We start from the raw sequence: 15,018 nt of genomic DNA, 5'->3' as shown, positions 1-15,018 counted from the left end.
AGCAAAGCTATGTTTAATTGAAAGTAAATGTAAGTAAAGTTATGTTTTAATTAAAATAAAATGTAAGCAAAGCTAAGTCTGAGAGAGGCGCCGTTAGCGGTAACCTTAGTTTTGAGCAATGAGTGGAAAGCATGTCATGGTCACACATAAAAAATGATTTTGCGAATACTCCTCTGTCTTAAAACTTTGAAAACCTCCCTTGTAAAGTTGCAACACACTAAGCCATCCATTTTATTGATACACCTTTGGTGAAATGTCCTTCCAATTTTCAGGTCTGTGTAGTTACTTGAGACGAGAATAGAGTTAAGAAATGTGACTGACATTTTTCAACTTCTGAAGAAAAAAGTATAACCACTAAATTTACAAGCTCAACCGTTATGTCCGACAATTATATCATTATCATGGCAATGTAAATTGCTCACAATATCACTCCTAATCTACAACTATGTGCAGCAAGTTCACAAAGAAGAAAAAGAATGAAGAAAAACACATAGAACTCTATAAAAGCACTACTAATCAACATACGCTAGCCGTGCGTACATGCAGGATGTCGTGCATGGACCTCGTAACACTTTCCTCTTCCGAGCCCGTGTGCCACAGGAGACTCGCCGACACCGCCGCTCGTCTTCTAGTTGGAGCTGGCGTCATTGCAGTATGCGCCCTGCTTGGAACTGGAACTTAAATTTGGGATGGAAAGAACAAGCTCCTTGACATCAGAGCTCGACGACCGAAGGTGCGCGAGGATCTTGCTAAACTTGGGCCTTTGTCGTGTGATGGCTATGGATACGTCATTGGGGAAGAGGTCCTTCCGCAGGAAGGCGTGGTACATGGTGGTGGCTAGAACGCCGGTGACCGTGACAACGGCAATTCCTGACAACCCGACTGCCAGTGAGCGCGTCAACACATTGTCTACCTCCGATGCATACAACACCGTCGCCAAGGCCACACTCGTCATTGGGAATGTGTACGCCCACCATGCCAGCGAGAACCTGAACCCCCGAAAGAGGTTGACGCGTACCACCAGCGACACATAGAGGAATAGTGAGATGAAGTAAAGGAGCTTCGCACCATCGTTGAACTCGCCAGAGATCCTCGCCCAGGCCATGGACGCGACGCTAGGCGCGGCGACGAAAAGAAAGAACACTGGATGGAGCTCCTTTGGGAGTTGCACATTGGTGGGGAGCCGCTGATACAGAGTGACGAAGAGCACGGCATAGTGGGCCAACCCGACGCCGAAGAAAAAGATTGGCAACTCTCGGAGACCCATCCTAGCACCGAGCAGCGCACCAACGAAGTTGCCAACGACAGCGAGGTGGTTGGATGGGTTGGCCACCTTTGAGAGGCGCCGCTCGCCGCTAGACATCCACTGGCCATAGATCTTGAGGTCGAGGCACAAGATGGGCAACATGAGAAGGTACCAGACAACGTGGTGGATCTCCCACACCGGATGCGGCACGCCCTTGACAAGGAAGAGGCAAGCAATCGATGGTGCAAAGAAGAAGTTGACGCGCACCGGGTGATGGAACTCGCGGCGGACAGCCTCGAAGTAGAAGACGACCTTAAGAAGGTAGGTGATGGAAACAACAACCATGAGTGTGACAGAGATCCACCAGAGGACGTGGTTGGCAGCAGGGTGCACATGAAGGAAATTGGTGGAGGGCTCCGACTCGAGGGTCTTCCACAGCATGGCCTGGCTGCTTACGCCAAGGCACATCCCAAAGGCGCTGATGGGGAACCGGAGCAGGAACGGCCATGTCTCGTCCTTAGGCAACACGGCTACCTCTGTCGACTGCATGTTCACAAGTATATTAGACACAAAGATGGGTTAGTAAGGAATGGTAAACTTTTTGCTGGAATGCTATGCGGTGACGTGGTACGTACCCGAAGTGTCTCGAGCTCGGGTCCTTCGAGCGCGGCGAAGTAGCGGTCGGCGGTGGGCACTGCATCGTCCTCGTCGGTGTCCTCCTCTGAGATCTTTGACGCCGCAACTTGCTCGACGTCGGTGTCCTGTGGCACCCCGCGGAGGCTGGAGAGCTGCCGCTGAAGGCGGCCAGAGAACGTCTTGAAATGGTCAAACCGCCGGTCTCGCTCCCGCATGCTGTCGCTCCGCAGCACCGCCGGCACCTCGCCGCCGACTCTGACCACCAAGGACGGCTGCGAGTGGTGCCGGGCCTGCTTCAGCAGCTGCGGCACGGCCGGATGGTGAACCCGCTCGACCATCGACTCGCTCAGCGGCACGGCAGGGGCGCTCACGTCGGCCTTGTTGGCGCGGACGACCGGAGGCATGCTCGGGACGCTGATCAAGACAGAGCTCGTCGTCTCAGCGTAAGAAGCCGCGGCCGCTTCCTTGGTGGTCCTGCCGCCGGAAACGACGGCATCCGCAGCCTCCATTGAAGAAACGCCGGCGGCAAGCGACGGGACACGAAGGAGAAGCGGCTCCGGGGACGGAGCACACCCCGGCATCTGGATGCTGACCTCTCTGGACGCCATGGCAACAACTTTCTCTCTTTCTTCGTCTCCACCGCTGGACGCGTGCGAGTTGGTGGTGACTGGCGAGTGAATGTATGTGCATCGCATCGTGGGCGTGGCCAGCTTATTTATAGACACATGACCCGAGTGGAGGACGCACGCGCGGCTAGCCAGCTGATGGATCGACGGACCGACCGACCGGCGACCGGCGGTCAGGTCAGCAGCGCCGGCACGGGGTGGGATGAGGCACGCACGTGGAGGAGAACACACGAAGGTTCCACGCATCACCGCACTTCCAAAAAGCTATTGCGACAGATATAGCACGCGCCACGCAGTCACCGTCAGCAGTCGGCACTGCGCAGCCAGCGGTCGCGCCGGATTCCTCCACGCCTCTTGCCCGTGTCCATGTCAAAGAGACAATGTCCGTCATCGTCGTCTTTATCACGTCCCCGGCGGTCCATGGATCCAAGGAGACGAAACTCTTGTGCGTTCATGCACGCGACCTCGACCTCGACAGATGTTGTGACGGAGAGCTCGATCGATCGAGCGTGTCTCATGGGTTCGTGGCTAGTAATAAGATACTAGTATACATGTATTAATTTGACGTAGAAATAATAACAATATACTAGGATTATGCATGACAGATAAAAAAAATAGAGGCAAGCACGACCTTTTTTTGTGTGTGCAAAGAATAAAATGGTGCATATATGGGCCCATGCTCGTGCTCAAATGGGTAACACGTTTGAAAAAGAAAACTATGATAGAATTGTGGTCATATAGTCATATAGTACTCCCTCATGATCTTATTGTGGGACGGAGGGAGTAGGTTTTTTTTCAGATAATGAAAGCTCTCATCAATCATACAATTGCATGTGAGCTTTGCCTCCGTAATTGCTCGGCATTATGCCAGGATTATCCGATTAGGGCATCTCCAACATCGGCCCTCAAACCGGTACTATCCATCCAGACGCTGCTGTCCGAATCCCAGAAGCCATCCAACGCCGACACCCTTCGTCCACGGAGCAGTTCGGACAACGATTTTCTCGCAGACCGGAACCAAACGTGTGTGTGGGGGGGGGGGGGGGGGCTTTACAGGAGTTCGAAGGGAGGTGGAGTACGCGCTTTTGTAGCTGTCCACACTGTTTCCACGGCAAAATCTCCCACTCTCTTCTTCCATTCTGTCGCTCTCCACCCAGTTCCCGCCCTTTTCTCCTCCGCTCTCTTCTTCCCTCCCTCTGCTGACGCATGGAGTCGTAGTATAACCTACCGAAGATGGAGGTGGTGAAGGTCCTGGAGGATCCGAACATTACGCTTGCCCGGAAGATCAACACTCAAGAAGCACAAGGCCAACGGAGGACATGCTGGTGGCGGACATGGCGGTGGGCGTGCTTGTCGTTAACATGGTGGAGGTCGCGGCATGGGCCGCTGTGCCCCGATAATGTCGCCCACTGTACAGGCGCCGCCTTGGCTGAAGCATTACAAGGCTTCGTACTTCTACGCTGCCAAGCAACTCGGTAGGCGGTCCACGGCAACGGCCGCCGGGCAAGTGCCTTACATCATCAACGTAAAAGCGGCACCACTGCTCTTCTCAGAGTGTTCTTCGATGCAGTTTGTCCGGGTGTGGACGGTGGACAGGGAGCAGATGGGAGCCAGGATGTTGTTCGCTGCTATGCCTAAAGCGGAAGAGCCGGTGTACAATGACGCGGGCAGGGAGATGTTCGACATCATTTACAACACAGGCGGTGTACGAGATGGCTATGAGGATGGGCAGGTGGAGAACTTGGGATCCCACTGAGTCTGGCAACTACTCCCATGCGCAGCAGGGTTACACGCAGACCAGCATGCAGCAGGGCTACACCCAGACCGGCACGGGCAAACAACAGCAAGATTGGACCGCCGGTTAGCTAGAGCAGGAGGAGGAGGGCGAGGACGATGATCTGGGTGATTTTGCCCGTGATCCGAAGAAGAGGGTTAGAGGATAAAGCTTCAACATGCAGGAGGGAGAGTTGTTGTGCGATGCATGGTTGGCCACTAGTCTCGATCAGATCCATGGCACAGAGCAAAAGGACACAACGTTTTGGGCCAACATTCAAACATGGTTCCATGAAGACAAGCATTCTGCGCTCTACTCGGATGTGGTCATTCGCAACCGTGAATCAAAGTCCCTCAACGATTGATGGTACACCATCAAGCGGCCATTTGCAGCATGTCATCGCACGGTAGCCTAGTGGTGCGCAAATCACCCAGCAAGTAAGTTCATTTGAACGAATATGATTAGTTTATAGCCGGATATGCATAGTTTTGTTTATCACTAGTCAGATATACATAGTTTTTTTGGTCACTTGTCGGATATATATAGTTTTGTAGCCGGATATGCATGCATAGTTGTGCAGGCAGATATGCATTATTGACAATGTTTTATTTTTTAGCCTTCTTATGCGTGCACGGTGTTCAAGAAATTGGGGAAGAAAAACTTCACCGCCATACATTGTTGGTTGAAATTGAATGGGCAACCGAAGTGGAACCTATACATTGCCAAGACCGCCGCCAAAGCCATCGAGGAAGAAACCGGTGACCCAACTGACCCAACAAAAGAACCGCCCAAGAAGGTTAGAAAAGTGTTTCGGGGAAACAAGTGGGAGGAGGAGATGGCAAAGCAAGAAGGTGCGGTGTCCAAGTTGACAGACAGGTTCGAGGACATCTATTGAAGAAGGGGGAGGCATACATCAAGCGCTCCGGCATCAAGGAAGATAAAAAGACGGAGAGGTTCAAATTGTTGATGGAGGCGACCGAGAAGAAGTTCAAGCTCGAGGAGAAGAAGGCCATGCTCGGAGAGAAAAGGTCATGCTCGAGGAGAAGAAGACGATGCTTGAAGAGAAGAAGATGAATATCGTAGCCGATGCGGAGGACGCCATGATGCTAACCTTGAATTTGGAATCTTTGGATGCTGACACGAGAATGATCGTGCAAGCCTTCCGCTACAAGATGTTGCAGAAAGATGAGTTGGATGCACCGAACAAGGAGGAGATGGAGGCGGCGAATAACAAGCCAGAGGCGAAGGCTGCCTACGTGGCGGCGACGGCACCTTGAGCCTGATTGCTGATTCGGCATGGCAGAAAATCTATTTTTTGCATGAACTGCTGGACTGATATTCTTTTGTGTTCGGGCATGTAAAAACTAAGCATGATTGTCTCTTTTTAGTTGTGATCGGGCATGTGATCCGGTACGCGCTATGGATCAGACTTTATTTGAATTTCATAATGCCCTTTACTGACATATACCAGATAACCTCGGATGGCCGACTCTGGCATCCATATCCACTGACTGGTCCCCCTGTCTATGGATGCGGAAGAAAATTTAGAGGTTGGCATTAAAGATGCCCTTATGCCAGACTATCTCCTAATAGCATTATAGTGTTTCTCCACCTTGTTCCACGGATTCTTTGCTTGGTGGACACATATCTTTGCCGGCAGAACGGATGGACTGCATGAACACTTTGCGGGATGTGAGGATCACAACTCTCGAAGAAGAACCTTTAGACATAATCCGAAGATGATTACCTTTGTCGGTACGTACCTAACTCTGATGGTTACACTCACTACTTCATTCCTTTGATTCCTTTCGAAAAAGGAATCGAAGGTACGAATGAACTTTTGCATGCTTTGTAAACTACTTTCTTCCTTAATATAAGACATTATTACATTTAATCTGGAGTAACATCGATCGAGCTCCTGGGAAGCTTCATGCACGCATGCGGTTCATTCCTTCCGGGAGGAGGAATCTATCTATGTACACCGTGGTGCGAGCTACGCGGCGTGTACGCGGAGACGGCAGTGCAGTCAAGAAGTTGAGCCTGCCTCTGGTGTGGTGCCAGCCGAAAGATCGGTCTCGATCGATGGATAGCGTGTGTCCGCCTTCTTCATCCTCCGGCTCTTGACCTTGACCGACGCGAGCCAAGCAGCTAGCAGCCCGGCCACTACATACTCCACCATGCATGCAAAGTGCCGTGGTGCACACCAGGAGCCCACACTGCACGCTAAGCCAAGAAAAGCTGTAGAAATTGCAAGTCATTTGTGGAGGTGGGTGTGGACCGTGACTTGTCTCTGCATTTGGTCGATCGTTCGGCCGGGTTCAGAGAGTATGCTCATGCCTCATGTAGAGGTCGCTTCCTTGTCTTCAAGTCTTTTTTGTAGAGGTTGCTTCCACGAACCCCCTGGATGGCTAGATGCTTACGTGCATGCATGCAAGACGAGCTAAACTACACGGGGGTTATCAGTCAAGAACAAAGCTACACAATGTGCTGGATTGCTTTAGAATATCAATGAGGGAGTACTCGATTTAATAATCTATGTGGTGATCGAGAACTTGGCGGAAAATCGTCAAGGAATAATAAGGGTATAAAGTTTAGCATTGTTTTCTTAGAAAACTACTAGTTTTTTTACTAGCTTAACCTGCGCGGCGGCACGCCGCGCCCGTCTATATGTCGTTATAGAATTATGAACAATTATTATAAACTAATGAAAATATATGCGGTGGCCTCACATGTGTTATATGTTACTACATAAAGAAAAGCACACTGATATACATACACAGAGACGGTGATATAAAAGCACAATTAGCATCATTCCATACCGTTCAGCTTGCAAAGAAGGAGCTTTCTTCGTTAAAAAACATAAGATAATGATAACAATGAATTATTTCAAGACAAAGGAGAGGCCTGTGATGTGTACTGGGACCGCATTAGCAAGAGTTAAACTAACCGGCATACTTTTCTATTCATTACCGATCTTTTTCATATAACATATTGGAATTTATTTTGCAGCTCGGAACGATTAATAGGGTATTGACACGTATGATTTTGTGGGGTCTGGTGGTGTGTAATATGTTGGTACACTTGGTGAATTCATGTGGGATGTGGGACATTCTTTTGCATGCTGCATGGATGTGACCAGGTGTGCTTGGCGCACCTGATGTAAACACGTACATGTTTATTTGAATTTGTACATAGAAATCAACTGCCTTCCATTGTTAGCTGACTGAATCTTCACCGCATCTCATATAAAATAAATCGACTCACTATTAACCGACTGAATATTGAAATTAGTTGCGTTCTCTTCACAGTAGTGGAGAACTTCAAGGTATATTTATTACTTCAGTTTATTAGATATTCATTGCAGCCAACCGCACTGATTAGGAAATGAACATGCGATATCTCCATCTGTATTACGTAGTACGATCTCAAATAGAAAAGATAATACATACATGCACACATAGAATATTATTATTATTATTAAAAATGCGTTTCTTCCACTACTACCAAGTACCAACATAGTCTCCCAACATCATCAACTCTCTTGCCTTGCCTCACTAACAATATATCACTCATCAGTGAGGCCAATTGATAAAATTTCAGTTTAACACCGGCAAGCCAGCAGACAATTCAGTTGATACAGTTTCTTTTTTACCAATATAACTGACCAACATGCAGCTTGTACAGGATGGTCGAATAGAGGAGAAGACAGGGAAGGCACCTAGGTAATAGAGGAGAAGACGGGGAAGGCACCAGAAGGGGACGCAGTCACCGTCCTAGGTGTCGACCCATCAACCATCAGAGACGCAGTTGATGATGGTGTGTGGAGAAGACGAAGCGTAAGACTTCAAATTCGGTCGTAATCGTCTGCTTCACTCCCGCTACGACTGAGAGGGAATGTTAGAAGTATAATTGGGTTTAAGTTAGAGATAAGAAGATAGAGATAGAATATGTTTAAACCTTTGTAACTTGTCTTGTACTCCAAGCCTCTACTCCTCATGTACTCTATATACTACTCCCTTCGTCCCAAAATTCTTGTCTTAGATTTGTCTAGATACGGATGTATCTAATACTAAAACGTGACTTGATACATCCATATTAAGACAAAATCTAAGACAAGAATTTTGAGACGGAGGGAGTAGTACGTAGAAAAGGCACTATTATGAATTTTGTCAAAATTATTTGTGCAACAGAGTGGCTTATAATCTCATGATTATTAGATGCTTCTTACTAACACGATCACATAATATTATGCTTTGATAACTATACTGCACTATCTGCATCTATACCATAACGGAATACCACCCTATCCGGTGTATCTTGTCTTTCTAGAACTCTCCTGACAGTCCTATTCTTCCCACCCTATCCGGCGTGTTCTCTAGTCCCCTAGTACCCTCTCCTTATGCGCCAGTACATGCTGGTCCTGGGGAGCAGTCCAATAGACTGGGAACACAGGGTACTGTAGGTTTACTGTAGCTGCGAATCCCCGCAACTTCAGCCGTCCGATGGACTCTAATCAACGGCCAGCGTGCAGCAGCTCACAGATTTGCTACTTGTCCACCGTCCGATGCAGCATATCTAACGGCTAATACTCAAACTTATTCGTGTAATATATAGAAGTATAGAAAGTATAGATATCCCCACAAGGGTCACATCAATACAACACATAATATTCAGCCATCCTATAATTTCACAGGTCGTACTGCCCAACATGCAGCTTGTACAATAGGGACAGTCAAGAGGACCTCCTCAAAGTGCAGCTTTTGCACAGGATGGTCTTCTCGCCCGCTGCATCCAGCCCAAGCACACCACACGCGACGACACAGCAGCACGCAAGCTGAAAATATACGCGTGACGCAGTGCACGGGACGGCCGGCTGCACCGGCCAGGTGAGCGAGGAAGATGCAGCCGTCGCGCGGTAGCCGTCTTGCAGTTGACGCGGAGACGCATCGACAGGGGGCTTGAGGTACCTCATCACGTCGGCTTCGGCGCTAGCATACCAGAAGCTGAGAAACGACAGCTCCTGACGACGACGACGCGAGAAGGGCTCTAGTGCCGACGAAAGCTGGGACGCCGGCGCGCGGGACAGCTCGAGCCACGCGTGACTATCGTACTCCTATTCCCCGCTCCCCGGCCGCCTTCTCCACCGGTGCCGTCGTCACCGGCCACCTCGCCGATCTCCCTTCCTCAGGAAGCTGCTCCATGCCGCGCATGAGGCGGAGAGAACCGCACCCAACGGCGGCGCTGCGGATCTTCAAGGCGTCCATGGCTGTCACCATTACGACTGGAGAAAGGAGCAACCATAGTAGAATTAATGTATGAGGTGAGACACGAAAGAAGACCCGAGGCAGTACGGACAGGAAGACGACCTATTTATAACCCCACACCGTAGCACGGTACGTACGTGTGCAGGGCATAGGCGGCAGCGGTAAGCGGCAGGATTTCTAGAGCGAGGGACGACCGAACTCTGGAATAATCGGTAAAAGCGGCATTTCCTAACGGGCGCTTTAGGCGCCCGTTTCTTCTGTTGCCGCAAACGGGCGCATACCCCCGCGCCGCGCTAGGCCGGCCCGTTTCCTTCTTTTTCTTTCTGTTAAGAAACTGCACCAAAAATCTCATTTCGAACGTGAGGGTTCGAACTCGCGATAAACAGCAGCGCACTAAGCAACAGACCACCGTACAGATTGTGTCCATTTACTTATTTTCGTTATTTTATTTACGTAGGCCGCGAGAGCCCACCAAACCAGCTTTCACTGCTTGCTGATTTCTGGGCGTTTTTTTCTCTTTTTTTTCTGGTTCCTTTTTCCTTTTTCTTTTCTCATTTTCCTTTTTTTATTTTCTTAAAAATGCGAATTTTTTAAAATTCGTGAAATTTTTAAAATTGAATGAACTTTTTTTAAAATTTGATGAAAAATTTCAAATTCCATGAATTTTTTAAAACGTGAACAATTATTGAGAATATGAACAAAAATTTATATACGACGAGCGATTTTCAAATATACACTGAACATTTTTTGGTGTACGATGAACAATTTTTAACTACACAGCGAACATTTTTGTGATATACATTGAAATAATGTAAAACATATTTATACTTTTTTAATATAAGATGAACAAATTGTATACATTGAACATTTTTGTAATATAATCTGAACAATTTTTAACTACACATTGAAAATTTTTATGATATGCGCTGAAAAACCATTTAAATACCCATTGAACATTTTTTGATGTACACTGAACAATTTAAAATTGTGAAATTTTTTCAAATTCGTTGAACTTTTTTTTTAATTTCGAATGAACGTTTTTGATATTGATGAACTATTTTTCAAAATTGATGAACTTTTTTGAAATTTGTGAACTTTTTTAAAATCAATCATTTTTTTAGTTCGTTAACCTTTTCAATTCGTGATTTATTTTGAAATCTGTGAGCTTTCAAATTTCTTCCCAAAAAAAATTACGTTTTCCCAAATCTGTGTCAATAAATAGCACGACTTTAATTATTCTTAAATCATTCGCGCTGAAAATATGCGTGAACGATTGGTTGCCCTAGTGGTTAGGCGACTGGAACAGGTACTGGACGCCATGTGGTCGAATCCCAAGACTGTCGACGCGGCACCGCTGCCTGTCTTGTCGGAAGAGCACGGCCCAGATAGAGGTGTAAGGGCAAGTACATTGGTTTAGACGGCAACAATCTGGAATACATACCCACGTCATATATAGATAGTGTTAGACAGCTTCTACAACGGTTTGTTTTATTAGTTGTCTGCGTAAACTTGTCACTGCGTGAAACATTAAAAAAACAATCCATGAGCTACCAGTAGTACCAGTACCGACGCCCAGCCATACAACGGCAAAAGTGGCGTCGTTAGCCAGCAATTCTCACGCGAATCGACCGTCTGCTAATTTACCGACGACCTCTTCTATTTCTCTTCATCTCTCTCCTCCATCGCATCAAATATCCTAGATGGCACCTCCTATAGACAGCTGAGTCAACCCCATTGTACATGCCCTAAGCCCACTCGAACACGTATACCGGAAAAATCCTCGGAAGGCGAAGTCAACGGGATACGCTAGCCCACGGACAATCAAATTCGCTAGGCACACCAACATATAGCCGGTACATACGTTAAGAAAATTTGCAACAGCGATCTACGTCCACCAGGTAACTCTGCACGGTAAGAACCCAAAATAATACACGCGTCGGTAAGCTGAGAACCAAGAAGTCATTTTCAAACAATTGGGTAAACCTCAATGCATAAACTTTTCGGGATATAGTGGCTTGGGTATATGTATGCGGGCTCAGTATTCGGAGATGCCGACAAAAGTAGGGTTGTGTGCGTACATTCATAACGATGAGTTAAGTGTTTGCGTTTGTATCGTGTTAAAAAAACTATTATTACCATAGTCACTAGTGCATTACTGGTACTGATCATGCGGAGCTGCGCATCCAAGCCAGTCATACTACGTTTTTTTAGTACTACGTTTTGACTCGCGTTGACGTGGAAGTACATGTGCAGATCGAGATGCATGTACTACAGAAGTAACAGAACTATAGATGTATTGCATCTAGTAGCATCGCGGATCTTCTTAGTAGATCAAGGCGAAGTAGTTATAGGTGATCAACTGGATGCAAGCTCTTCTTTTATCTACTCGATCAGTTTGTGTCTGCACGATCAACTATAGTAATAGTTAGGTGCAGATAGATGGGCATATGCATCCGCTTGTAAGCAGTCAACTACTAGAGTAAATAGTGTCTACAACGATTTTTGGCTCATCGGTCGAATCCAATCGCTTTGGTCCATCGGTTGAATCCAATCGCTTCGGAGATTCGACCGATGGGCTTGGCTATGGGGAGGAACACACACGAACGCAGACATGGCTTGAAGACATCCATTGGTGTGGCTTCAAGACGAGGACAAGGACGATAACAAATCTCCAATGACGGGCCTGTCGATATATTTTTTTTTTTTGAAAAGGAGGAAGACCCCCGGCCTCTGCATCTGGTCGATGCATGCATCCGCTTTATTAGTTATTCACAATAGACCTTACAAAGAAATACAACAGTAAGTCTGAAGCCACCGTCTAGACAACATCTGTCGCTACTCATATCCAGTTGATGAAGGGATGCTGATAGTCCGGGCCTAATACCACAGACCTTACAGTCAAGCCTAACATTTAAGACCTAAGGCCCCAACCTAGCCACTTGCCGGGTCTGGGGCACACACCGGTCTGGCGCGCTCTTAGAGGCCGCCGCCACCAACTACCACCGCTCCATCTTCAGAGTTGTACTGACGCATCAACCTTGCTCGGTCTAGCTGTCGTCGACGCCACCACGGCGCCCAACGGCACCACCTCCCTGCGCGCGAATAGCTGAGTACGTCGCGGTCGCCACCGATACACCTTAGCACCACGGGCGTGACGATATGGAGGAGTAGGAGAGATAGCCATAGACAAGGAGAAGAAGGGGTGGCGACAGTGAAAAGTGAGCTAGGCTTTTGGGGAGGAGATGTCATGAATCATGGGTGATAGATGTTGTAGATCGGTTAGGCTAGGATTCCGGCAACAGTAGTGATAGGTATTACCTTTTTCTTGGCCTGAGGAGCTCCCGCCGTTGGCCATGGTGGATGGCTACGGCGGTGATGGCAGAGAGTGCGTGAGTGGCGGCGGTGGAGCTTCCCATCGCTTCAGTGCCTCCCTCTCGATCGGATAGGGTTAGGAGTGGGGAACAGTGGCGGCGACGAACCTCGTAACCCGTGCCCCTGGTCCCCACCTCCTCTTTATAGCATTGCGCGACAGGGGCCCACCAGCCTTGCTTGGGCTGGACGCCCCCGATCAGGGCGTGGGTCAAGGGCCCAATGAGCCGTTGGGCCCATTGGTGGAGAGATCAACCTAACATTCTCCCCCTTGATCTCATCATTATACTTTTAACTTTATACTTTGAAATAACTCTTTTCAAAGTACTTGTTCCATCACAGATTTGCATGTAGAGCATGTCTCATCATCACGGTTCATTCCCGATAGAATCAACACCTACAACGCACTCCTCTGTTTTGAAACAGATTCTTTATCCTTGGGCCCTTTTATTGTCCGGAAATCTTAGACTATACCATAAAACCCATGTCGACTGTGTGTTCACCGAACACACTGGGCGGCAAGCCTTTAATAAGCAGATCTGCAAACACTTGTCTGTTGCTTTTATGCTTCAAGCATTTCTACATGATTCCGGACTTTCTCCTTTACAACGCATAACTCTGTGTCAGTGTGTTTGGCATCAACACTTGACTCGTTGTCATAGGAGCGAAAAACTTAAAATGGTTATCGCTGTTGTCAACCATTATCAATTCCGGGTACTTGTTTCTTTAACCTTTTTGCCTGTCCCTCAGCCTCATATCATGTTGTACATTATCTTTACATCATATTAATGATAATTGATTCATTCTTTAGAGTTTTTCCACACAAAAACTCCAAGTGTGAAAGTCAGCGACAATTGTGGATTTCGCTGTGTATTTCACGAGTCCTGTCTTTGTACTCACAATCTTTTGAGAGCACTTATTTCTTTCAGCATGAGGCCGATATCCTTGACTCCATTCCAGTGATCTATATCTGGACTGGACATTACCAAAACAACCCGGTTACGTGAACTGTGTCACTGTAATGTTATACTTTTGCATTCATTAAGCTTCCAACAGCTGAAGCATATGGTACCATATTCATTTGGTCTATTTCGTATTGACTTTTGGAACACTAAAGTTCCCAAAATCATTACCCTTTACTATAAGAACAGGCGTAGGTTTTCTCGCATGCATACTTTAGAAACTTTCCTTAGCATGCCCATGCGACACACCTAATACCCCTTTTATTCTTTTCTCGGTGAATCTCGATCCTTATAACGAGAGACATTCTTTTAAACTTTGAGGACAAGAACTTCTTTTCCTCCTGCAGTCGAATTAACATCACTACTAACAAGCAGAATGTTATCCGCATGTACAAGATATAGGAAATGAAATTCCCATTCTATAACTTTATACAAACACAATTGTCCTCTCATTTTCTTTAACCCAAAACAACATTTGATTGCTTTAGTCCATAAAAGACTTCTTCAGGCAGTATCCCCTGTGTTCTTTACTTTCATCTGATGTAACTCAGATCATAATATCTTTCATCTGATGTAACTCAGATCATGATGTGCTACCAACACTCATTGTAATCTATTCAGTGTAAAATGCGCAAAAAACCTTTCGATTTTAGTCGTGTTTTACACCTTTACATATTTCCTTTGGAGTCACATTGTCCTTGTAGACTCTTTACAGCCTACTGTTTTGGCTCCATTGGAAATTACTCATGAGTCCCGAACATCGTCAGAATTCACCAATTTCATTTCATCTCACATAGTCTCTTATCATTTAGATAAGCAGACACTTCTCAAAACTCGATTGAGCGCTTTAAATGAGGTGGGATCAACCTCCATTTGAATTTCACTAACATAGACTTTATAGTAATCAGAAGTATCTGATTTTCTCATTCCTTGAGACCATCTGTGTCTCAGGTACTGGCACATCTTTCATATGGGGCTGTTGTTGCTCTGTCATTGCCAAGAGGCAAATTAATTGTAGTCTTTCACTTCCAAGAGGCAATAGGTTTTACAGGGACCTCCTGTTTAATCATTCCTCCTTTATAGAGCTAACAACGGGTGTTGTATAGGTCATACAACATGCTCCCCCAGATACAATCTATTT

At 46.9% G+C, this 15,018-nt stretch overlaps 1 protein-coding gene across 1 annotated transcript; it reads right to left on the bottom strand.

Moving 5' to 3' along the window:
* Positions 1 to 303: 303 nt before the first annotated feature.
* On the bottom strand, positions 304 to 2,550 carry LOC123178031 (S-type anion channel SLAH2). The gene is made up of 2 exons (XM_044591377.1): positions 1,882 to 2,550; positions 304 to 1,789 (listed from the first exon to the last, which is right to left on the bottom strand). The coding sequence occupies exons 1-2, from the start codon at positions 2,488 to 2,490 to the stop codon at positions 629 to 631; spliced, it is 1,770 nt and encodes a 589-aa protein (XP_044447312.1). The 5' UTR covers positions 2,491 to 2,550; the 3' UTR covers positions 304 to 628.
* Positions 2,551 to 15,018: the final 12,468 nt, after the last annotated feature.

Source organism: Triticum aestivum, chromosome 1D (genome assembly GCF_018294505.1).
Source record: "Triticum aestivum cultivar Chinese Spring chromosome 1D, IWGSC CS RefSeq v2.1, whole genome shotgun sequence".
NCBI lineage: Eukaryota > Viridiplantae > Streptophyta > Magnoliopsida > Poales > Poaceae > Triticum > Triticum aestivum.
Note: the sequence above shows the minus strand (reverse complement) of the source record. Positions and strands in the feature narration are given on the sequence as shown.